The 23,738-nt window shown below is 39.3% G+C and overlaps 2 protein-coding genes across 2 annotated transcripts in view; one reads left to right on the top strand and one right to left on the bottom strand.

The window, feature by feature from the left end:
• Window positions 1–757: 757 nt before the first annotated feature.
• Window positions 758–23,738, top strand: part of IQGAP2 (IQ motif containing GTPase activating protein 2) — a gene marked incomplete at its 5' end in the record, with an annotated part of 53,562 nt that continues 30,581 nt past the window's right edge. Inside the window, 9 exons of the mRNA XM_010087162.1 lie at window positions 758–825; window positions 1,186–1,299; window positions 4,114–4,298; window positions 4,948–5,035; window positions 8,677–8,831; window positions 9,366–9,526; window positions 11,865–11,989; window positions 14,091–14,254; window positions 22,708–22,798. Of these exons, the coding sequence (XP_010085464.1) occupies window positions 758–825; window positions 1,186–1,299; window positions 4,114–4,298; window positions 4,948–5,035; window positions 8,677–8,831; window positions 9,366–9,526; window positions 11,865–11,989; window positions 14,091–14,254; window positions 22,708–22,798 (1,151 nt within the window). The remainder of the gene's footprint in view (window positions 826–1,185; window positions 1,300–4,113; window positions 4,299–4,947; window positions 5,036–8,676; window positions 8,832–9,365; window positions 9,527–11,864; window positions 11,990–14,090; window positions 14,255–22,707; window positions 22,799–23,738) is intronic.
• LOC104471716 (proteinase-activated receptor 3-like) lies at window positions 17,568–20,617 on the bottom strand. Its single transcript, XM_010087161.1, has 2 exons — window positions 20,468–20,617; window positions 17,568–18,747 (listed from the first exon to the last, which is right to left on the bottom strand). Exons 1-2 carry the CDS (start codon window positions 20,523–20,525, stop codon window positions 17,666–17,668), a joined length of 1,140 nt encoding a protein of 379 aa, XP_010085463.1. The 5' UTR covers window positions 20,526–20,617; the 3' UTR covers window positions 17,568–17,665.

The raw sequence follows: 23,738 nt of genomic DNA, 5'->3' as shown, positions 1-23,738 counted from the left end.
CACTTGTTTATTGAATTTTACTGATAAATTATAGAAACATCACTCTTTTGTACATGTCTTGTGTCTGGAACATACTGAGAAAATACATACTCAGCTGTGGTTTGTTTTTTTTTTTTTCAGATAGCACCTCAGAGCTCTAGTAATAATGAGTAAAGATACTTTTCACACTGTACTACAACAAAAATATGAGCTTCTGGATAGCACTTTAAGTCGAGCTTAATTCATTTTCCAAAAGCTGAACAACTAATGACACTAATATATTTGAGACAGCCTTGGATGGACTTAGTCCTTTTTCCTCTACACTTAGTAAGAAGGGTGTCAGTGATTTGTATGTCTTCAGCTATTAATTACAGGGATGTAATAGCACAAGTCAAAACATACATAGATCCAAAGCTATAAGGTGTACAAAAGTACATTCACATCTTGATTTTTTCCCAATACTAGCTTTTGAATTTCTTTGCTTGTCTACCACTAATGTTTTCTACCTGTTTACACATCCCCTGTGATCTGAGATAGAGATACACTCATAGTGCCTCTTTTTTAGAGATGCTTCTTTGAAACAAAGTCAAAAAAGACTTCTCTTTCTGCAAGATTTCAAAATACAGTATAAAGAAAACTGTAGGGTGATTTTATTCCGCATTGGCTCATGAAAGTCAAGGGTAAAAGGACAAGCCTTGTAAAAGTGCTTTTCTCTTGTACAGAAAGCAAACATCTCAACCTCATGCAGGACTTTAAATTCTAATTTTCTTCTTTGCAGTTTATATCTGTTCAAACTAGGATTAGCACCACAGATCCAGGACCTACTGGGAAAAGTAGACTTCACAGGTAATAAAATGCTTATCTGATCATATGTTAGATTTTTTTTTTAAACAATAAATCTGCTAACGTTGTACATATTCTCTGTTATGGTCTTCGTCCTCCTGCAAGGTTGTTCTGAACACGTTCTAATTAAATAGGTGGGAGACTGCTATTTTTAATGAATGTCAGTTTCTGAAGGAAAGAAGGGAGTGAATTTGCATGGAATACTTGTCGTAACTTAGATTCCTTCTGAATTGGGAGGAAAAACTGCTAAGAAGCCCTGGCCATGAGTGCTTTCAAAAACATTGCAACTGTATTTGTGGGTATGGGGATTCATAATTCAGTTCTTATGCTTTTGTTCTGATAACATTTTTTTTATGTGAACAGAGGAAGAAATCAGCAATATGCGAAAGGAGCTAGAGAAGTACGGTATACAGATGCCATCTTTTAGTAAAATTGGTGGGATTCTGGCCAGTGAATTATCAGTGGATGAAGCTGCCTGTAAGTGTGGCTCTTTTTCTGTTTTCTGATGGATAACTTGACAGAACACTTAACAAAATATTTTCTGTGTTTTAGTTCATCTAGTTTGCCACATCAACAAATAAGAAGAAAAGCAAGCAAGTTGTCACTATCACACCACATCATTGTTACAAGACCTCTTGCAATTTTGCATTCTGCATTTTTTAGCATCTGCATTGAACCATAGGAAGTGCTATCAGAAGCAAAGATTTATTACAATCTTTTACATGGGTTTAATGTTTTGGTAGGTAGTGCCCCTCTAAAATGACTAATTGAGTTCTGCATGTGCCTCTGCACTGTAGAGGTTACGATAGAGATAGCCATGTCTTATTTGTCTTCTTCCTGTGTTAGGCTCTAGCAGCTTTCTTCAAACACCCAGTCACTTTGCTCTGAGGAAAAGGCACTGTTCCAGATAGACAGCTCTCTCATGTACGGCAGTGTGTAAGTGGAGGAACCACTTGGCTCCATGGGCAGTTTTCAGTCTATCTGACCACTGGTCTATGACCTGCAGCATGGTAGAACCCTGCTGGAGGGCACGTCCTGCTGGTACATCCGAAATAAGCTTTTCCTTTTTAGGGGAATTTATACACAGTTATGGTCCTTTTGAGTCTGTCTTAAACAATGTCCTCTCACAACCAAGATTAAATGGTTTTTTTGCTGCCTGAGCCTATCCATCTGTAAATCTGTTTTTCTTCCATTTTATTTTATTTGTGGAATCAAGTGCTATATCTAAAAAAACCCCAAACAACACTACAACACAAAAAACCCACCACGCAAACAAAAATTGCTTGAACTTAAATTACGTGAAATTAAGTGGGTCCACTGAAAACCCCACTTGAGCTGTGGTTATTTTGTTCAAAATCGTAGCCTCTTTCAGAGGGGCAAATTGAATAACAGAAGGGTTGGCTTGAGTACCTTCAAAGGCACAGTCAAGCATTGATACAAACCAGTAACAATACTGGAGACTACAGGGGGCTCACTGGGTGGGATGGGAGGAGGAATAAAGGCTGCATCATCATTGAGTTCCATTGAAACTTTGTTAAACCTTGCAAAGTAGCATATTTGAAACAAGCTGATGTTACTCAGTGTGCTGAAATTTCCAGACCTTAACTTAAAACACACTTCCTTCTATTGATTTGCGTTGTCTGTGATGTATATTTTGGAGCCTACTATAGCTTAATACGTGCATGTTTCTGCAAAACTAGCTCTTAAAATACTTCTTTTGGAAGTGGGGAAAGTTTGTCTTCTTTTTCAGCTTTTTTTTTTTTTTGAGATTTAGTGACCACTAAGCACTTTTCCAAGGAGTTTCCTTCCTTCCCTGAAGAAGAAAAGGCTGCAACTTCCTTCTCTGAGAGATTTTTATAGTGTGTATGGGATTTCCTTTAACTTTTGAAGTGTTTTCAGTCTTCCACAGAAAAGCAGGGTTTCCTGATGCTGGTTCTGTCCCTTTGGGCAAGGAGCATGCTGTAAAAAACATACCCTGCCCTAGAACAGGAAACATCTGCTACAGGAACCCTCATGCGCTAGTGAGGCTGGACATGGGTGTCCTGCCAGAGGAAAGGGTCTACCACCCTGCTTCCAAAATGGAGTAAGCAAAAGGAGATACGAAGTGAAACAACTCATGATTACTCCTGCTATGCTGACAGCAATAGTGGAAATTAGTGTGCAAAGAGTAAACTTAAGGATCCATATAAACATTTATCAGGAAGTGTGTTTTATATGGTAATGTCTGTAAAATCTTTGAGATTAATGTATCACCAGGCAATCATTGGGATCTCTTTGTGGCATGAAGGTCCAGATAAACTGTCATCCTAAAGAAAGTCCTTCATCTGGACTGATTTTAGAGCCAAATGTCTGCAGGGATCCCTGGGAGGGGTGTGTTGGCTGTTATTCTACACCTAATTCAGCTGCAGGTGGTTTTGATTTTGTACATTTGTGTAAATTTGCTGTATGAAAAAAAAGAACATTTCAGACTTTGAAAATCTTGGGAGTCAATTTACTTAGAAGTTTTGTTTTCTCCCAGGAAAGGTTTAACACTTAACCTGGTCAATGGCTGTAGTGAATCTTATGACACTTTTTCTCCTTTTCCTGTGTTATAATGTTTTGGAACCCTGCAAAGCCCTTTGGATGTTCTTTCCTCCCATTTGAAGTTTGTTGTCCTGTGGCTTTGCAGGTGAGAGAGGTAGGGACCCATCACATCACTGTCTCTCTTGTTCCCCAAGATGCTCATGGAGATTCTCACTTAGGAAACGAGCCAATGCATCCCAGGCAGGCTTAGATGTGGTGTGCAGGGCTGCACCCTGCCTGAGGGGTCTTAATAGTTAAGTCTTAATAGTTTTCTAGATTACAAGTTTCATGGAGTTTGAATTTCCTTATTCTTGTCTAGCATCTTTCAGATATAGTTAGACAATACTTTCATGTGTCTCATATCTTTATGGACATGAAAGCAGCTTTAAGAAGAAAATGCCAAAAATGCTTTCAATTCCTGCATATAGTTGCCTTCTAAATAACATGAGACTTGAACAATAAAATATGACTTGTTATATTTTCTCTCAGTAAAATGGTAACCCCTAGTTGGGAGAAAAAGGTGAACGTGGAACAGACAGCAATGTGACACCTCTGAGCAAACATTGGGTGGTTTTGTTGCTGTGACGTAGGGGAAGCATTAGGAGTGGGGTGTTTGAAGGGGAATGTGTAAACTGTTGAACATATACTGAACACTCAAATCTGAAGAAACAGTGACGGTATTGAATATGTTTTGCTTCCTGAAATTTAGGATTGTGCTTTTAATTTTAGTGCATGCAGCAGTAATAGCAATTAATGAAGCTATCGAGAAGGGGGTGGCTGAGCAAACCATTGTGACTCTGAGGAACCCAAATGCAATGTTGCTAAACGTGGATGAGGACCTTGCACAGGACTATCAGAATGAACTCCTTGAAGCTAAAAGGAGAAAAGAATCAAATGCAAGACTTAAGGTAGTGGTATTTTATTAGCACTCCTAGTATATGTTCCTTCATGTTGCTTCTTATGCTGTAGTATTACCATTTTAAAAATGAACGTTAATGAATTCTATAAATCAGTCCAGTTAGGAAAAAAGAAACACCTTTAAGCTAAACAGCTAATGGTAATACAACAAGCTGACAGCCAATTTTATAAAATATGATTACTGTGAGTATGATGTAGCTTAACTTTGACCAAAGGATAAAATAGTGGAAGACTGAAAACAAAAAGTTTGGTTTTCTTCTATCAACTGGTTTAGAAAAAAACAAATTTTCTGTTTAAAAAGTTGCAAAAGAAATTATCCCTTTTCTTGAGCATAAAGTGTAACTTTGCCACAGACCTTTAATGTGAAATTATTTGCTTTGGTTTTTACATGAGAGTTAATGCTTTCTGTAGTTGAAAAATGCTGCACTATATTTACATGTCTGTTTTACAGGAAGCAGAAAAAGCTTTAAATATTGCTCAGCCAGTTACCACGAAGTGCTGATTTCTTTAGTTCATGTGGTCAACAAATTCTTTCACAAATACATCCAGCAAATATTTCAGCTGATGCAGTTTTAATGACTCCCGCTATTAGCTTTTCTCTCTGCAGAGTTTGTATGTGTACTAGCAACAATCTTGTTTTCTTAGAACGGCACAATCTCTGAAGAAGAAAGAGACGTCTACGAGGAGCTGCTGACACAGGCTGAGATTCAAGGCAATATCAATAAGATAAACAGTAAGCCATTCTAGATCCTTGTGGATGTAACAGATGATGTCCCAGATTCCAGCTGAACATGACTTAAATCCAGAAGAACAAATTAAATATTTCTGTGGAAACTTATGAAATATGCAGAAGTAGCTGATGTCTGTCTACAACAGTTTTTTCTTTCTGCTCCTTCTCTACTAATCTTTGTGGGGCTAAGGCCTGTGTTTGTGGTTTTTGCTGTAAGGATTCAGAATGGAATAATTTATTGCCTGCTTTGTTTCCTTATGTTTGAGTTCCTTTTGTGTGCAGAATACTGTAAATTTTGACCCCCTCTTCTATATGGAGCTCAATTCATTCATAAGCGTCTAGTTAGCTGTGGTTGAACTGCTCCCACATGGGCTTGCACAGAGACAGAGACTCCTTTTGTAGGCTTGGTCTTGAAATAGATAATCCTCTGCTGGGTAAAGATTTGCCACCTTATCTGGCTTTTACAAAAAATGAGATGCTGACAGCAATGGATTTTTTTTTTTTCTTTCGCAAAAGTGTATTTGCTGTTTGTAAGCATTGTTTTCATTTCAGTTCACATAGCTTTAGTCCAAGTGAATGAGGCTATTGACCGGCAAGATGAAGTGGCACTTATGGCAGGTTTGAACCATCCTGCTCTGAGCCTACTTGAAGTTCTGCCGCAAAATTCCTCATGGTACCTATTGCAATTGTGTGACTCTAAAGAACAGAAAATGCAGGTAATTGAATGGAACAGGTACTATGCATCAGTTTGCGTTTTTTTTAGCTGATTTTAATACAGAGAGAAATTGCCTTTACTGTGCTTTCAGCATCACTTATGAAACTGTTTTGTAAAGGTTTTGGAAAAATTGATATACTAATCAATACCAAAGCAGCTGCATTTGCTCTGAAGAGCATGATGCCCTTTAGAAGTAGTTACTTACTAAGATACAAGAAGAAAATTTGAGATACAGCATGCAGCACATAATACTATGTTTGCTTTGAAAATTAGTTATAACTTGATTACAACTAAAGGTAATATTGCATCATTAACAGCAAATGAAAGAGTCAATTGGGTTTTAGGGAGAAAATCCATTTTGAGTAAGATGAAAAAAACAGAGAAAGATTGATGTGTTTACTGTGACATTGTATTTGATGTGCAGGGGATAGTACAATCAAGTTCTAGTGTCCCATCAAGGGGTTTTATCCCTTATGTGCCATCAAACTTAAAAACATAATTAAATGTTTTTTTCTGATCTGTTAGATAGCAGGGGTTCCAAATATGCTCGACAAAAGTGAAATACAGAAAGAAGTTAGTATTGCTAATGCGGAAGCTGACGCTCACAAGCTTAGTGAGTAAATGTTTTAATACTAATTTTTTACTGTCACTGTTTAATTGTATTAAGCTGATGAATCAAAACCACCGTTCCTTGCATGTAAACAAGGTTTCACCAACTGAAACCATATGCATTGTATTTTGGTTTTGTAACTGTTCTTCTCAGTTTCACAATTGTCAAGTCACCAATCTGTGCTGCATTGGATATACTCTCATCTGAGGCAGCTAACGTTTTTTCCTTTGAATAACTGGAAGCACTGGTAAACACATTGACTAAAACTGAAGACAATGCATGGCTTGATGGCTTGAACAAATATTTATCAGTGCAGTATTAATCCTCACTTGGGAACAATGATCATCCTTGTAGAATTAAAATAGACTGATCACATGGAAGAATATTTTGCAATCACATTGCAGAGGAAAAGTATTCTCACTTTTAGACACACAGATCTAAATCTAACCTGTTCTTAGCCTCATAAGAATGTCACAAGACACAAGTTACAGTCTGTAAAATAATATAGTTAAGGGGGATCTAAATTTGCAGTGCATGTGTTGCTGCTTTTGACTGGAAACTTTGCTGGGAAGTTCCGCTTTGGTTAAACTGCTTTCATTTCATGCTGCATCTGGGCATGGCTTAGTGGCTGTTTTGTCTGTGGTATTATTTCCAATGCTTTGAATCCAGGCTGATTGCTTTTGTAATGTGACTTTAAAGGCTGTACTATGAGGTCAACTTAAGCCAGAAGATAAGTTTGACTTGCTATCTCAAATGTTAGCCTATTTCAGATAGGTTAGGCATGGTGAGCAGTACTTTCTCTGAAAGAGTTGCTCCTTGGTAAAAGAAATGAGGAGGAATAATGTGATGTATGAAAAGCAGTAACAGAAATCTGGAGAGCAACTTAGTTCTTATGTTTGATTTGGAGAGGAAAAAAGTGGGTTTCATTATTGGAATGTGAACAATTTGAAGTGTTTTTTTGCAAGTTGCATGCTCAATTCCTGAATTAGAAATCAGTAGCTTGGTTACTGAATACAGTGCTACTCTAGTCCATTTGCCTTTTCCTCTTTGCTCGTTTCTCTGAAATAGCATGCATGCTGCAGCTTTGGGAGCCTTTGCTGTTTTTAACCTCAGGAATATCTAATAGAGAGACCCCTCAAGGACAACATGGCCCCATATGACCATGCTTCAGACCAATGGAAACAAGAGGCAAGGGGCTTACTTAGGTGGACACGGTTACTTAGGTGTTCAAGGTCTTAGTGTTGTATAATAAGATCTGAGTGTTGCTGCATACATGAACTGTGGATGGTGTCTGCTGTACAAGCAGTCTTGTACAGGCTTGAGCAGTTAAGGATGACTAAAATCATTCCTTGGATAATAGCTTACAAAAAAAAGTCATAAGGTGGCAGCCATGGAGGTTATTTTGCTGATGGAAATGACATTTACATAATTGTCATTCTTTACGCTGCCACATGCGGTCTAACCTTCAAGGCTGTTTCCCTTTGCGCAAGACGAGAGCAGTCCCTTGTACAACGTGTTCCTGGGTGCATCCTGGCGTGGGTTTCTTCAGAGTTGGATCCTCCAGGTGTGCAATTACAGTGGCTGTGACTAAGCTAACAGGTGTTGTAAGGTTTCTGCAGCTTTCCAAGTAGGAAGTGTTTTTCAGTGTTTTTCTGATGGGGTTCAAACCTCTGATGAAGGCAGTTCAATTAAAAAAAACAGGCAAGTTGTTCAGGTACTGAAAAGGGTTATGCTGACACTCCTCTGTGGTGATCTGTTAAATTTGAAATTGGAGCTGTAGAGAAGGGTATAAATTCTAGATGGCAGTGCTTGTGAGGACTGATCTTCCATGCTCTTAGACAAATGAACAGGTAATGGCATGCAGAGGAAGTCTTAGAAGACGTAGCTTGTGATTTTTCTGTCAGTTCAGCCACTGAAAATCCCAGACCCCCAACATATTTGGGTGATTTTTACTAGGTCTCCTGAGATGGACAATAAAATTGTTGGTGTTGCAGGACAAGCTGCTTCTAGCTAGCTAAGTTAGGTCCTGCCAAGATGAGGTGGCACTTCCTAGGGCTCCTAGAGGAGCACTCCCTGATACCTAAAAGTTCGGAAACTTTGAAGTCCATCAATTATTTGATGCATACGTTTGAAAAGACGCTGTTTTTGCAACATTCAGCCATTGTGTCTTGAAGACTCTCACACAAATACGTTTTTTCTCTAATGACAACAAATTATATTCTTTGGAATAACCTAATTGTTATCTACATGGCATAAAGGGCAAATGGCGTATGAAAATTAATAGGCTTTTATTTCCCTGCTGTTCTCTAGAACTTATAGCAGTTGACAATATCAATACTGCAATTCGTAACTGTGATCCCAGTAAAACACTGGTTGCACTGATGAAACCGGAGGCACAGCTGCCTGTTGTTCACTCATTTGCTGCTGCTGTCTATCAGACTGAGCTGTTCAACCTCCAACAACAGAACGCTGTGGTAAGAGTGAAAAGCTTGTGACCTGCTCGCTGATGTTACATAGTCAAACCATGAAAGAGCACAAACATAGCATGATGTGTAAAATTGGACTTAATTCTCTTGCCATGGTGTTATGTATTGCATGACTGGTTTTGGTTGAATAGGCAATATTGAATCACAGAATTTGTTTCTTGACACACTTTGCTCTGGCTGAGCTCTTGTGTTGCAACAAATCAACTGACATTTTTTAATTGTTTTGTGCTCTTAATGAGGACTAACCATGTTTTATATATTGTGTAGAAGAGTCATTCCCCTGCTATGAGGATAAGATTAGAATAGATGGGACTGTGGGGCAAAAGAAGGAAAGGCGGAGGGATGTAGTAAATCCAGTAAACTCTGCCACCAGTGTTGTGTGAATCTGACATGCTTCTGACTAGGAAATTTGTCAGACTTTTAAAATCAAGTCCCTCTCCTTGATGGTACCTGGACTGTGTAACTCAAATTTGTTACACTGCTTATTTAGCTTCCTGACTGCAGTACGTTATTATCCTACAGAACTACCTGGCACATGATGAACTGTCTGTTGCAGTAGAAATGTTGTCAGCCGTTGTATTGCTAAACCAGGCCTTGGAAAATAAGGACAACCTAATGATAAAGAGTCATCTCAGAAACCCATGCATTGGCTTCAATAATCTGGAAGAGGAAAACTTCCAACGGTAAAGGTTCATTTTGTCTTGTCTGAGTGAGACTTGGCAACTTCTGCAAAAGGATAAGTAGGCATTTTACTAGGTGGCCTGTCCTGTGTTCTGGCTATAAAGTTGAAAGGGTTGCAAGATAAACATCTGTGTTATAAGTTAATAAGGGATAATGTGACAATTGCTGAACTAATTGCATATCCATGAGTACAGGCAGTTGCACAACCTCAAATGTTAGAGGGCAGAAGATGTGTGAGGTGCAGGGAAAATATACTCAGAAAGCAAACATTAAGATCTGACAAGAATTTTTGCAGACACTAACATGTGAACCAGCTGTAGCTGGAAACAGTTAATCAGTAACCTCTCTGCAATACTGAAAGAAGATCTTTGGAATGAGGTAGTGTTTAATGACTTAAAGTCCAGGAGGTCCCTTAAACTATGGCTGACCCCTTTTTTTGCTTGAGAACTGCAAAGGTCTGAAAAACTTGGCACAGTCCTGCTTGGTAAAAGCGGCGTACAATGCTGTGGCACATGTGCTTGTTCAACATTAAGTTATAGCCTTCACTCAGATGCCAGATGCTTGTACTGCCACGTGCCTAACTTGTCACAGCCATGGGCTGCTATCTCTTCACTCTTTTGCATATCTACAAAAAATATCAGGCAATACTATGACATGTGTGAGACCTGAGGCCCCAGCATGTGGGGGGGGAATGGGGAGGCATGGGCTGGTTCTTGCCTCTTGGTCGTGAGTAGTGGAAACCTCCATGTGCTGCTGGAAGGCAAAAGGGACAGCAGTGACTGAAGATTTTCACCAGGCTGCCGGGGACATGAATCTAAGAGTGACCCTTGCTCGGTGTCTCAAAGCTGGAAGGAAGGCAGTCGGATAGGAATGACAGGACTGTGTTTTGGTTAGAGGGAGCAGAATGCTGTAAGGAGGAGCAAAATTAATCTGCCACTTGGCCTCTGCTAATGTGAGGTGGTGCTTGTGGGCAAGAAAAGCAACATTCAAAATATACAGAAATGGGCCCCAGAGTGTCCAAGTGCAGCATTTTTGGCTGGTGTTACTTTGACCTGATCTTTAGATTAAGCTGCCAGTCAATATCAATGGAACAGTAGGAATTAGTTGGGATAGTGAATAAAATAAAACTTTATTATGCCATTTTGTAAATCTGTGCTGTCAACCACATGTTGAATATTGCAGGAAGCTTTGAGTGCATGATGCTAGAAGGAATACAGTAGGTCTAGAAAAATTTCAGTGAGGGTGATGGTGATGAATGGCTTTCTACCAGAAGAGATGAACTTGTCATTAGTAATGTGTTTCCTAGAAGGTATAATTTAGGGGCAATATGACATAGGTCTTCAAAAGTGTGAATGTTGTGGGGAAGGTTAATAACAGTTGCTAGCTTCTCTTAGAACTTTAGTTTTTTTTATTTTCTTATGAGAATTGGAGCAAGCAAAGATTGGACACTATCAAATATCGAGTTCAAAATTTACATAAGGAGTTACCATCTCTCAAAACAAATAGTGGGACTCATCCCTAAAGAATATATAATATTTCAAATTAGAGTAGATAAAATAATGGAGTGCAATAATTTGTGACCTCCGGATTGGGAAGCCCTTAAATGCAGGCTACTGAATGCTGGAAGGGCGAATCGGAGCAGGAAACAATTATTCTGTCCTGTTTGTTTTGGTGTTTTTTTTCTGGAAACCATTAATTTCTCAGACTTCTGCTGGAAACAGAAGACAGATATTTGATCTGGAACATTGTGGCAGTTGTGTGCTTGATTCAGGAATATTAAAATTATTTAACTTACATATACATGAGCTTACACTACTGTGAAGGTTTACAGCTCATCTTGATCTGTGATGCTTCTAAGAGTAGACACAGGCTACAGAGCCTGTACATGGAGGACCTTGAGTACAGAGGAACATCATTTTTCATGCCCTTCCTCTGCCTATGGCCCATCATCCCCCACATGGAGGGAGCATGGAGGTAGAAGAAAGTGCTGCTATTTGATGCTAGGGCAGAAATTCTCATCTTTACTTAGTATCAGGAAACCAACCATAATTTCTCCCAAATTTATCTGTAGTACCATACAGCAAAGTGTATGTCCAGTGTATATATTACCGTTATGCCAAGAAAAGTGCTCTGAATTAGTGTGTATTGGGGCATTTTTTCAGATCCTGAAATGCATGCATAGAACCAGCATACAACTTCTGGCAAGAGATGAGTTTGTCTGAAATTCATTAACTGAAAAAAATACCAGGCACTAAATGATGGATGATAGATCTGACTAATTCTTTATGGCAGTTTATCTTGTATATGAAATACACTTATGTATTTTGTATCTTCTTATAGTTATGCTGATACACTATTGTCTATTAAGTCAGAGGCTTCATCTCAAGGCCAAGATTATTTAAGCTGGAATGATATCCAGAACTGCATTGACATGGTTAATATTCAAATTCAAGAAGAAAATGAAAGTAAGTAATTCCTCCTCTACATTGCCTGCAGAGATGATAGTCTGGTCCTTGGTACATAAATTTCTGTGCTGAATGGCCTCATACAGACACTCTTCAAGAGAGAAGAGCATTAAATAACTTTGAACGCCTGCTGTTCTTTAAATGTTCTTGAAGTATTTCTAGTTATGTTTTGGCTGGCTGAGAGATATCCTAGGGTGCCTGCCTTCTGCAATTTTACAAATGCCGTAGTTCTGCACACTTGGCAGTATCTTTCAGTATTTGCACTGGATGGTCTCACTTTGGTGATTTTGCAGAAATTGTAAGCAAAGAGCATATTGGGGGATAGGGAATTTTAGGCAGTGTCCTGTGTTTTTTAATGTTAAATGATTTTCAACACTTGTTTTTCACAAGACAGTTGGTAAGAACCTATGCAGTGCAATTTTCTGTCCTGCTCTGCTTTTAGGTAACTTGATTTCCTATCTGAGAGTAGCTTCTTGTGCCCACTTTTTCTAATATAAATGGATTTAAAGTTTATTTTTGCAGCTAAATGTGAGTGCATTGCCCTAAAAGGGTGGTGTTATGTTAAATGTGAGAGCTGGTCATTTGGGCTTCAAAAATACTAAGGGACCAAGTTTTTTAACTAGATATAGACCGTTTTTTCTTTTACTGAAATTTGAGGCTATCAACTTATGCCCAATTTGCTGGAGCAGAGAAGAAGGAGGGTAGATTTCAGATGGCTTGCTGTTTGGGAAGCTGTCTGGAATATTGTTTGAGAGCCTCAGTAAGGTGCAGGCTGTTTCCAGGGTGACGCTGAGACCTGGTGTGTGTGCCCTCCCTGCACTATTGTCAGCGTTGTGTGTGCTACTGTGTTTTGTACTGGTGAAAGAAAAGTTATTACAGAAGTACAGCAACTGACTGTGGTGTTTCTTCCTAATTTTAGTCAAGTGGTGGCTGTGGACCCTCATGGCTCGCTTGCAATGTGTGCCCTGTGGCAGAGTGGGATGCAGAGCAGTTCGTTTGACAGACATAATTGCTTTTTACGTCTGAGTCTCTGCAGTCACTAGGAGTTGGAACAGGTGTTAAAGGTGGTCCTACGTTATGAGAATCAGTCCTTAGTACTAAAATAACTGCACCTGGTTTCAGTGGCACTGGCCTCTGTCCGAGGATGGTTACTTGGGGCCGAGAGAGGAGGAGGAAAGATGGCCTCTGTTTCCATAAGCAAGCCCGCATGTCTGTATGGTCTCTTTGGTAGCAACCCCAAAAAATTGCTTATTCCCAAAGCCTTAGGAGGGCATGGATCCATGACCCCACCAAATGAGCTGTGGTGGGTTTGGGAGAGACTTGACGGAACATGGTCTGCCACTGGCAGGGATGCCATGCCTCGCAGGTGCATGCCTTGGCTGGTGCCCTTCTGGGGTGTCTTTAGGGAGGAAGTACCCTGGGCAGCGCATTTCATCACCATTTGGGGGTAGGAGGAAGTTGTTTTTAAAATGTTGAGACCAGTCTGAATAAAATGAGTTAAAGGTCTTATTAAATACAGTGGTCTGTGTTACTTGCTGACTGAAGTCCTGAGAGAAATAAAGTGATTTCTCATAAGGCCAACATTAGCAGATTGGTTATTTAAGGTGAAATTTAAAGAAATTAGGCTAAGTTGCTATGTAGTGCTGTAGCTGGGAGGTCTGTAGGTGTATATTTGTCCAAATCAGGGTTCCAAGTAATCTGATCTGAAATGACTTGAAAATAAGTCTTTCAGCACTGTGAGCCAATGTGTAGATGCACATATTTAGAGGTCATGCCCATTCTTTTCTTAAGCTTCATGTAGATACTCATGCCCTGAAAGCAAGGAGGTCTGTTTTCCTTTTTCATCAAGGAAAAGTTTTACTTTTATGACAAAGTAGATTCAGATGAATCCGTAACTGTGTCAGAAAGGAAAACTGTACTACTTAAAAACTTCACATGAATATTTGAGCAAAAATAATTTAAAATCAGCTGCTGTTGCTGCCTCTGCTTCTTGTTACTTGATTTTTCTGTTCTTCATGTTACTGCTTTGTTTGTATCTGGTACCAGAGAAGATGCAACTTTCTTTGATAGCTACCTCTTTAACAACTTTTCTGTTTCATAGGAATCATTGCAGTTGGCCACATTAATGAAGCAATTGACCAAGGAAATCCCGAGAAAACTCTAGAAACCCTACTGTTGCCCACAGCCAAGCTGCAAGATGTAAGACCAGTGAATTCAAGGCATTATCAGGATGTTCTACACCACGCCAAAGCACAGAAATGCAAGGTTAGAGCTTTGACTGTTGCTGCTTGTGAAAACTGAAATGCCAATTCTTTTTGCTTACATGGGTGTCCCTGTACTGTCCCCCAGATGTCTGGATTAGCCATGCCAGTGGGTTTGTAAATAAACCAATGACAACAGAGTGGCACTAAGTAATTTTCCACTACAGTTTGTTTCTGACTGGCATGAGGGATTAATTCTTAATGTATTAAGAGTAAGATGTATTCAGTATGTGTTCTCCTACTGACTTGATGTAACCTTGCTTATTTTTAACTCTACTTGGTTGCTGCAGCTATTACAAAATGTGGGCAGGAGCACCCCGATGTAGTTATGAGTTTGTGCAAGGATCTAGTTACTAGACTACGTCAGGCAGGTAGTTACCATATGGATGGGAACTGAGGGTTTTGCCAGAACGGAGTCATAGTCATGCTGAAGGAGTCATAGTTTTCCTTAACAAACCTCTGGGAAGCACTTTGTTGAGGTGTCTCAATTGCTTAAATCTGGTGTTTTATAATGGTGGATTTTTTTTATGTATTTCTATTCTGGCTTTACCATCCAACAACATAATGGCCATCTTGTATGTGCCTGCAGCTTAAAGCTATCTCAGCAGAATTTTGCTATCTGCTTCCCCAAAAGCAGTGCCCTGGTTAGCATCACAGCTCAAGGAAGCATAAACAAAGATCAGCCTAACAGCTTGCAGGATGTGACTGAACACAAGATTAGCTAAAGCTACTAGCACAGCACTTAAAATGCCTGGTGTTTGTAAAAGACACTTAACATTCACGTAATGTGTTCCTGAAGTAACGTGGTCAGGTGGAGAAAGTCCCTGAACTTTGGCTTGTAGAAATACCTGTCAGCGTCAGCTGTCTTGCCACCTCACCGGTGGTAAGTGCTGTGAAGCGGTTGTGTTTCTGCAATCCACTGTCAGAGCTTTCAAAGGGCGTTTGCAAATCTCAGTTTCTTACTTGGGTTCCCATGTCAGAGCTGGTTTTGCTGAGCACTGGATCCTGAAAAGTCGCCTCCCTTGCTGTGTCTGCTGGGGAGGGTTTAGTGTGTGCTGATTACCTCCTGGAAGGGCCAGGTTGGTATCTGTGCGGAAAGTGTCTGTGCAGGTGGCTGGCCTGGGATATGCCAGACCTTTGTGCATGCGCACAAGCCAGGATGTGCCTGACACAGAGGGACGTATAGCCCATAGTCACCCATGTGCCTGCACACCACAGTGGTGCCCTGGCCCCCTCTGCCTGCCCCTGCTGTGCTTCCCAGGCACAAGCCCGGTGCTTGCTCCTGTCCTGGTGTGAATGTCCTGACAGGTTGGGGGTTGGAACTAGATGATCTTTAGGGTCCCTTCCAACCCAACGGATTCTAGGATTCTACAAAGCAAATTGGGTATCTCCAAGTTTTGAAACAGAAATTGTGCAGTCTCTGAAATCCTGTCATTCAAAAATTTAGTAGTGTTCTTAGATACTTCCTCTGGCCTTTCTCTCCTGAGGTATTTTTGTTTTGCGGTCCTTTGACAGATATTAAAATATGTCCTCTGTTTTCCCCTTTCACAGTTAAACAAAAAAAAAATATCCAAACAATAGAAAAAGCAGTGCAGTAAGTCTAAAGTCCATCTATCCCCTGCTCTTCTGAGTCCTGTTTATAAAGCAGATCTGCCTTTAATTGTATTTAGCATGTTTTCAGAGTGAGCTGTGGTAAGAGGAAGTACTTGATTTACAAGTATCAGATAGGCCTGCCTGTGAACTTCCTGTGTTCCCCAATGTCTGGAGAAACAGATGGGTCAAACCTGCTCGCTTATTGTAACTGGCCTGCTGTCACGTCCCTGTAGTTGTGGTAGCTTTGGGTAAGTAGAGCCTGCACCCAGATCTCCTGGTACCCATTACTGGTTGTAATCTCAGACACACCTACTTGTTCCGTGCTTGAAATTGAAAATACAAACCTGGAATTTATTTATTCCTTGTAATCTTAAACCACAGCTTCTAACAGTTCTCAAGGCCATTTCAAATCAAGTGTATTCAGGTCCCAGTGAAGAGAAAACTTTATTTAGAAACACCGTATTTAGGCAAGTATACTATGGATACCTGAAAAGTTAAACAGATCTGCCAAACTTTGAAATGGTTCCTGTGTTAGTCTTTTTTTTTTTTTTTTTTTTTTTTGAGTGACAGGCACATAGGTTTTATAGCTAAGTTGGCATTTTTTTATATTTACAATAGTTGTATAGCATTTGGATTACTTTAAAGTTACCTTTAAAATCTCTCCTTGTTCGTGCTGAGGGAATGGCATGATTAAAACTAACTTTAATTAGCTACCAGAAGAAACTGAAGAGGTGGAGTCTTACCAGGCTGCAAATTCCTTGAAGACATTTTCCAGTGCAAATTATTTTATTTAAGTAAAGCTTTTTACAATACTATTATCAAACTGATGTAAAACATTTTTTTCTCATCACTGTTTTACACACTGCAGTTACAAATACAAACACAGATCACTGAGCTCATTTTGCAAGAACTTATTCTCAGTATGTGTGTAACTTTTGAGTTTGCTAACTGGTTTGTTAGCATGGGCAATCAATCATAACTAGGTTCAGTATTTGTAACACTGTAGGTATTTCCTGTGAGGATGTGGAAATAGAGAATACTGCAAAATAGCTTCCCTGTTCTGTTTACCAAGCAAAAATAATACATGTCTGGATTCACACTGATAAGGGTTAGCTCCCAGCAGTCCTCATGGGCTAGAAGAGTGCAGGCGCTGACGAAGTGGAAGGACAAGTCTCCAGTGCAAAGCTGGTTAAGCAGCCTCATAGGAAATGCTTCCTTGGAAGTGTGTCAGGCTCTGTGTCTACAGCTGCAGATTTATTGCTCCTTGAACCTACAGGGACTCTGTCTCTTTATTTCCAACATTCACTGTGTGACAGGGAGTTTCTGCAAAGTCCTACAGCTCCCAGGCACATAGAAAGTGCTTTTACTTATCCCCATTTCCACTGGGCCAAAAACTTGTTTTTGTCTCACTGTTCCCGCAGTGACTGTAGGCTGAGAGCTAATTTGAAGTATTTGGAAATCATGAATGGGCCTAAAAGTGCTGTTCAATTATTGACTCCTCTTCTGATGTTCAGAGGCTTTGGTGATTGATATTATGGTTTCTTCTCCTAAACTGATCTTTCCAGAAGGAAATGGAGGTGCGGAGCCACTTCCCTGAATCTAGGTACACCAGATGTTGCAATATGCATGATAAAATTATAGAGCTGGAGAACTGTATTTAACAAGACATTTCTTGTGTAGTGTTTGGAAGGAAGTAAATTTTACTGAGATTCTGGTTTTTAACATTTTTTTAATTTTTAAAATGTTGCACCTGAGGTTTGTTGCTGCCTGGGTTAATACTATACAAAATCATAGTTCCAGTAATATAAATATGGAACTAAATTCATGTTTCCCTGGATATTTTAACCATTGTTAGATAAATATTGGATTGACTTCTGATCTTGGACATCAGAAAATAAAGGAAAGGATCAAGGCAACTGTTTAAACTGCTAAGGCATAAAGCAATTAGATAAAAAGAATACAACCCATCTGTGTTGTTATAATAATAATTAATGTGATGGATAATAAGGATAATATTGCTTGGCACAAAGCAAATAGCAAAGATAGCAAGGATCAGCAGACTGACTTTAACATACCAGAACCATTCATGAGTTTTGAGTGTTCGTATAATTGACACATAGCAGAAAACAATAGTCGCAAGAGGTATTAAAAACCCAAAGATAGCTAAAGAAACATAGTAGTAGAACTGGAAGGAAGATATTGTTTCACAGGCATTGTGCACATCATGGCAGGTGTAAATGTCCAATTGTTTCACATAATAGCTTTGCTGCATTATGCAAAGTGGAAGCATGTACAAGAAGACAATGGTCCACACAGTAGCGCAGACCACGATGGCATAGGCACGTTTCGGCAGGCTCTTGTAAGTGAAAGGGTGAACGATGGCCACGTAGCGGCTGACACTGATGCACATGAGCAGCAGAATGGAGCAGTACATATTGCCGTAAAACACCGCAGTGGTGGTTCGACACATCATTTCCCCAAATATCCAGTTGTTCCCGTTGATGTGGTACGCTATTTTGAAGGGCAGCATGATGCAGAAGAGCAGATCTGAAACTGCCAGGTTTGTGTAGAGGATGGCAGTGCATACAGACCGGATTCTGAAAAGCAGCGTCCACAAAATAATGGCATTAGATGGTACACCCAATAAAACAGCACTGAGGTAGACAGCGGGTATTAGCTTGGTGCTCAGAGAGCTGGTCAGGTATTCCAGTGTGGTGTTGTTCACTTCTGTCAAAGTGGAGTCATTTGACTTTTTTGAAGAGCATTTGTGTTCTCTGATATGGATGGTCTTCGCCTCCCCTTCTATAGCATAAGGGGGGATGTAATCATAGTCTCTTGCTGAAATTCCGCGGAAAGTCTTGATAAGAGACACAGTTTTAATTGCAGAGCCATTCAGTGAAAATTCTGAAGCTTTAAAAAAAAGTTAAAATTGTTAAAAAGGGCAAACTACTGGATTATCATTATAATTCACCTTCAGGTAGAAAGAAAGGTAAACATTTTCCTGTGAAAAGTGATATGTGTTTAAAAGATTTGGTGGCATTCTTCTTTGCTTTGGGTGTTCATATAAAATGTGCTCCGGACAGTCTTCACTTTTTTCATCTCACACCCAACCTTGAAAATTTAGCATGAACTTAGTGTTGAGCTGATCTTTCTGTATTTTGCATGTTTTCAGTAATATTTAACAAAACATATCAGACACTTGTGTAATGTTTATAACCTGTGGAGGGTTTTGCCCAGTAGCAGCAATGTTGGTAATTCCTCATATAAGCAGTAGCCTTGGTCTAGGCTTGATTAGAATTTCCAAAGTAAGCAGCAGTACTATCCTTGTCACTCCATGCATGAAATGCATAACTGCAGAAGATGCAAAAAGCACTGTCTTGCCTAACACAGACTGAAACTTGTAAATTAGAAAATTGAAAACAACTCAGTTTTTTGGTCTCATATATCACATTAATGTTAGTATTCTGTATTCTTCAGCTTCTGACTAAAGCAAACCAGATCTCTTCAGCTTTTCATAAGTGAGGAAGGGCAGTTAATCTTGAGAACTAAAAATAAATGCTTGAGCTGACATTAGATCGAATTATTGGTAAGTGAATAAAACTTTTCATGCAGCAAGAAAATTTTCAGTGAGTGAATATTGTTAGCATGTGAGCAAAGCCAATGATGCCATTTTTATTAATGCTTGTTCCTCAGTCTTCAGTAGAGAACTTTGTAAAGATATTGACATTTCCAGATGAAGCACAAATGTGTTCAGCACATGGTTTTAGGAAGGAATTTGAAAAATAGATTTTGCAGAATAAACATCTGTGTAATTAATTTTGTCATTTAAAAAAACTTTTAGCAATGTTTAATGCCGCAAGAATGAGTGTAAAGTTCAGAGCATGCATCTTGAAACTGGAATTCATAAGCAAACTGAAATTTGGATGAAAACCTGTGGGTTTTTCTTTTGCCCTTCCATATTGGAATAAAATACGGAAAACATTTTTGCCTATGCTCACTGGCAGATTTATGGTCGAATGTTTTGAAATTATAATTAGTAAACTCCATCCGTTTTAGTAATTTTCTGGATGATTTAATCCAGAAAATGAATTTTAATCATTCTTTAAGACACGTATGTGCGTGTGTGTATGTATTGTGTACAGAAAACAGCTTTTAAAAATGAGCTTTGTTTTAAAACAACTTTAATTCTACTGAGGAAAAAAAAAGGCTTATTATTTGATCATTTCCTCTTGATTATTTTTGTCACAACAGTTATCTGAACATTTCCTTTTAATAGCACCATCTGTGAAGTCATAATTCTGTTAAACATTTTAAAGCAGAAAAAACAAGACTCTACGGGTTTAAGATTATCATATCACTACAGAAATACTAGCGAGAAGATGCATATTAAGGACAGAAAGATTCCTAAAACAAAATTCCTTATAGAAAATGACTTGGGCAAAGGGAGGGAGGTAAAGTGCCACTGAAATGGAAAAGCAGAAATTTTCCTTAAGTGAGACTTCCTAGAGTATAGTTACCTGTAATGATGCGTGTACAACACATTTAAGATGGCGAAGTGCCAACATCATCAAAAAGCCCATTGTATCAACTGAAATATAGAATAGATACAGAAAGGAGGACTCACCTGTTGTAAAAAGACTGGAGGTAAGACAGAGCAGTCCAGTGAAAACCAGTATCTTCATTGTTGTAGGTGAAATCCAGCTAGGCAAACAACGATGCTGTTCTAGTTCATCTCAAGAAGCGTTTCATGTGGGATTTCTGTCCCCTCTGTAAGGGACTAAGGAATGATTGATCTGTCCTCCAGAAGCATCCTGTAGGCATGAGGTTTATGGTAGGAAGCTAGTTTGTTCTTTGTCTACTACAGCAAAAGGGTGTGACGTATCCAAATATGCACACATGACTCACTTTCAGCCTCTGCCCAACACTGAGATAAAATTGCTTTACAGCAGCAATTTAACTCTTAATTTACCGTGAGCCAGAAGCCAGTGTGGGAGGTTCTACTGGAATTTGTACATACAGATGGGGGGGGGGGGGGAAAGGTGTTTTCTAGAGAAAAATCAAAGATTGTGTTCAGTAAATCCTCAAGGGTCTCATCCACAGACCAAAATCCTGTGTAGCTGAACTGTGTAACCTTCTCGAGGAAGAAGCCAGGCTTGAGTAAGAGTGTGGTGATCTCAGTTTAGCAAATGCAAAGCTGAAAGCAAGCCACACATACAAACACGCCTTAAGAAAACGGTTCTCTGCTTTGCCCTCTACCTACCTACCCACCCACTGTTCAGCTGTCTGTGCTCCTTCCATCCAGCTGCCTGCTCTACTCAAGCAGTTCCCACCCCTGCACAGACTGCAGCCTGTAAAACCTTTCCCCTATTTTCATCTGCTGTTTTGTTGATCCTTTCCTTTCTGCCTGCCTGGCTTTTTTTTTTTTTTTTCTTTTTTCTTCTCTCCTTGAATGCCAAATAACAACAGCTTGATTCCAGCAGGCAAAATTAGCCCAAGTCATGGTATGACTTCCAAGCTAGCAGCAAGGCTCCGCATAAGCTGTATTTGGCTTCAGAGTGGTATTTGTGCCTGTTCTTGTATTTAGTGCGTAGAAGCTGGACAGCAGATAAGGAATTCTTTTCAGGTTCTCAATCCTTTTCACAAAATTGTCAGCTGTAGTTTGGGAATTTAGTATGTACTCTCTCAACTGTTAACTCTAACTTTCTACTACATTTTTCAGGGTGTGTCCACTGTCGTGCAGTTGCCTGATACTGCTTTATTTTATTTAGATATTCTGCTACATTGTTTACATATACGATGGAGTATGAAGAGTCTATCTTTCCATTATTTTTTTTTACCATTTTCCCTTTAATTTCTGCTCATAACAGGTTTATTGGATTTTTCACCTGGAGTTGGATGTGAAACCAGCAATATCCATTGTGAAGCTGGTTCTTTAGCCACACAGGTTGAGCTTGAGAGAGTGTCTGGCTTTTATTTCCTGAAATATTTGGGTGTATATACTCCTAGATCTTTATCGAATCAGTAAATTCCTATTTCTCTCATCATTATCGAATCAGTAAATTCCTATTTCTCTCATCATTAGTCTATTACAGACCTGGCACTCCCATTCACTCCTTAGAATGAATTTTGTACATCCACCTACTGGATTAGATTTTAAATGTCTCTTTAGCTACTATGCCTCACTTTCTGAGACAAAGTGCTGTCTCACCTGTGACCCTGGGCAGCAGGCATGATCAGCTAGCAGGGATTCTGAGCCTGCCTTCCTGCATCCTCTATTTTAACTTGTGTTTAGTGCTGTGCACTGTCAGCCTGTAGGAAGAGGGGGAGCTGCTCTGCTGTGTAATTCCTGAAATGTTCACCACCTGTGCTAAGTCATCATTACTAAACCTGAGTTGTCTTTATGTCAGTTTTTGCTGTTATTTTGTAATGTATACTCAGGTGTACATGCGGATCATTTCCAAATAAGGGATTCTGAAAGAAAGCCAATTTCCTGCGGTCTACTACTTTGTGCTCTTTATGCTATTATCATAGTGCTGCCTGATAATGTGTGGTTTTATTTACCACACAGATTACTTTGACTGTGTATCATGGAAATGAAAATATTTCTAGCTTCCCTCAAAACCCATCTTTAGCTGGATGGTGTCTCTTCTACACATGAGAGCTTTTAGAGCTTTGTATTTGAACAGGAGTTTAAGGCAGTAAATAGAATATGAGTGGCTTTTATTGCTGATTTTAAGTGGTCAAATTATTTTTAGGGTTGAGGGGGTTTTCCAGGGGAGTTTGTATGTCGGAGCTTGTCAGTTTGTTCAGGCAACTTTTGCTATAATTCATTTTTTTCAAAGCTTTTCTCTATCCTTTTTCCAGGAATCCCAAGATGAATCAGCACTTCTGTGGCTGGATGAAATCCAAAAAGGAATCAGTGATGCCAATAATAACATAAAAGAAGCAGAAATCTGTAAGCATTAACCTGCATCTGCATTGCTCTTGTTTTTCTTAGACTTTAAAAACTGAAATTGGTAATTTATTTTTTCCACTTCAGGGAAGTGTGGCACTGCTTTAAATACATCAATGGAAATGAATGCATTTTCTTTGTCCTACTGGAATTAGGGTGACTTAAATCTCCAGGGTGGTGCTGGTTTTATATAAAGTGGTAATTCTTAAGGGCTGGTGAATGTTTCAGTGGATTTGGTTCCATAGGTTAATGACATGACCACTATTTCTCATGTCAATGTGTCTTCACATAGGCGGTGAAACAGAATGAAATAAGAACAGGATAAGAAATAAGAATAAGCTGTTCAACAGCTTATTTTGCTTATATAATACTAAAATCTTGATGTATGTCATAAGATCAAATTCTGAAATGTTTACAACTTTGCTTTTTCTTATTTCATTATAATGCCTTTTATTAAGTGCTAACAAACTGAAAATAGGAACATATTAACTTTAAAAATAAAGAGCATTTAGGCTTTTTGGAGATGTGCATGTTCTTCTAATCGGTAAAGAGAAGGAAATCCGTAGGAAAAGTGCTGAGGCTTGTCCTTTCAGAGCATTATATACTAGGTGTACTCAATGCCTTCTGAGGATTTGGATTGAATATAGCATTATATACTAGGTGTACTCAATGCCTTCTGAGGATTTGGATTGAATACAATAATTCTAGAAAAATATCCATAACATGTAATAAACTTCGAGTGGCAAGTAACACAGAAAAATGTGTAGCTGGGTGTATGGGTCACACTGCAGAGCACGGTGCTGTTCCTACGTGCTTCTGTCTGGGGCTGTCACAGACCAGCCAAGGCTTAGCATTTGGCATTGGTTTATCTTCTGCTTGAGTTGTCTTTGAGTGAGTCAGTGTCGCCTCCTTTGCAGCCTGAGAGCTTGTGAAAACAACCGCT

Source organism: Pterocles gutturalis, unplaced genomic scaffold (genome assembly GCF_000699245.1).
Source record: "Pterocles gutturalis isolate BGI_N339 unplaced genomic scaffold, ASM69924v1 scaffold48416, whole genome shotgun sequence".
Classification (NCBI taxonomy): Eukaryota; Metazoa; Chordata; class Aves; order Pterocliformes; family Pteroclidae; genus Pterocles; species Pterocles gutturalis.
Note: the sequence above shows the minus strand (reverse complement) of the source record. Positions and strands in the feature narration are given on the sequence as shown.

Coding starts and splice junctions, on each gene's coding strand:
- LOC104471716 (XM_010087161.1), bottom strand. CDS start 20,525: ATGAAGATACTGGTTTTCACTGGACTGCTCTGTCTTACCTCCAGTCTT. Junction 18,748..20,467: donor CTCCAGTCTTTTTACAACAG/GTGAGTCCTCCT, acceptor TTAAAGCTTCAG/AATTTTCACTGAATGGCTCT.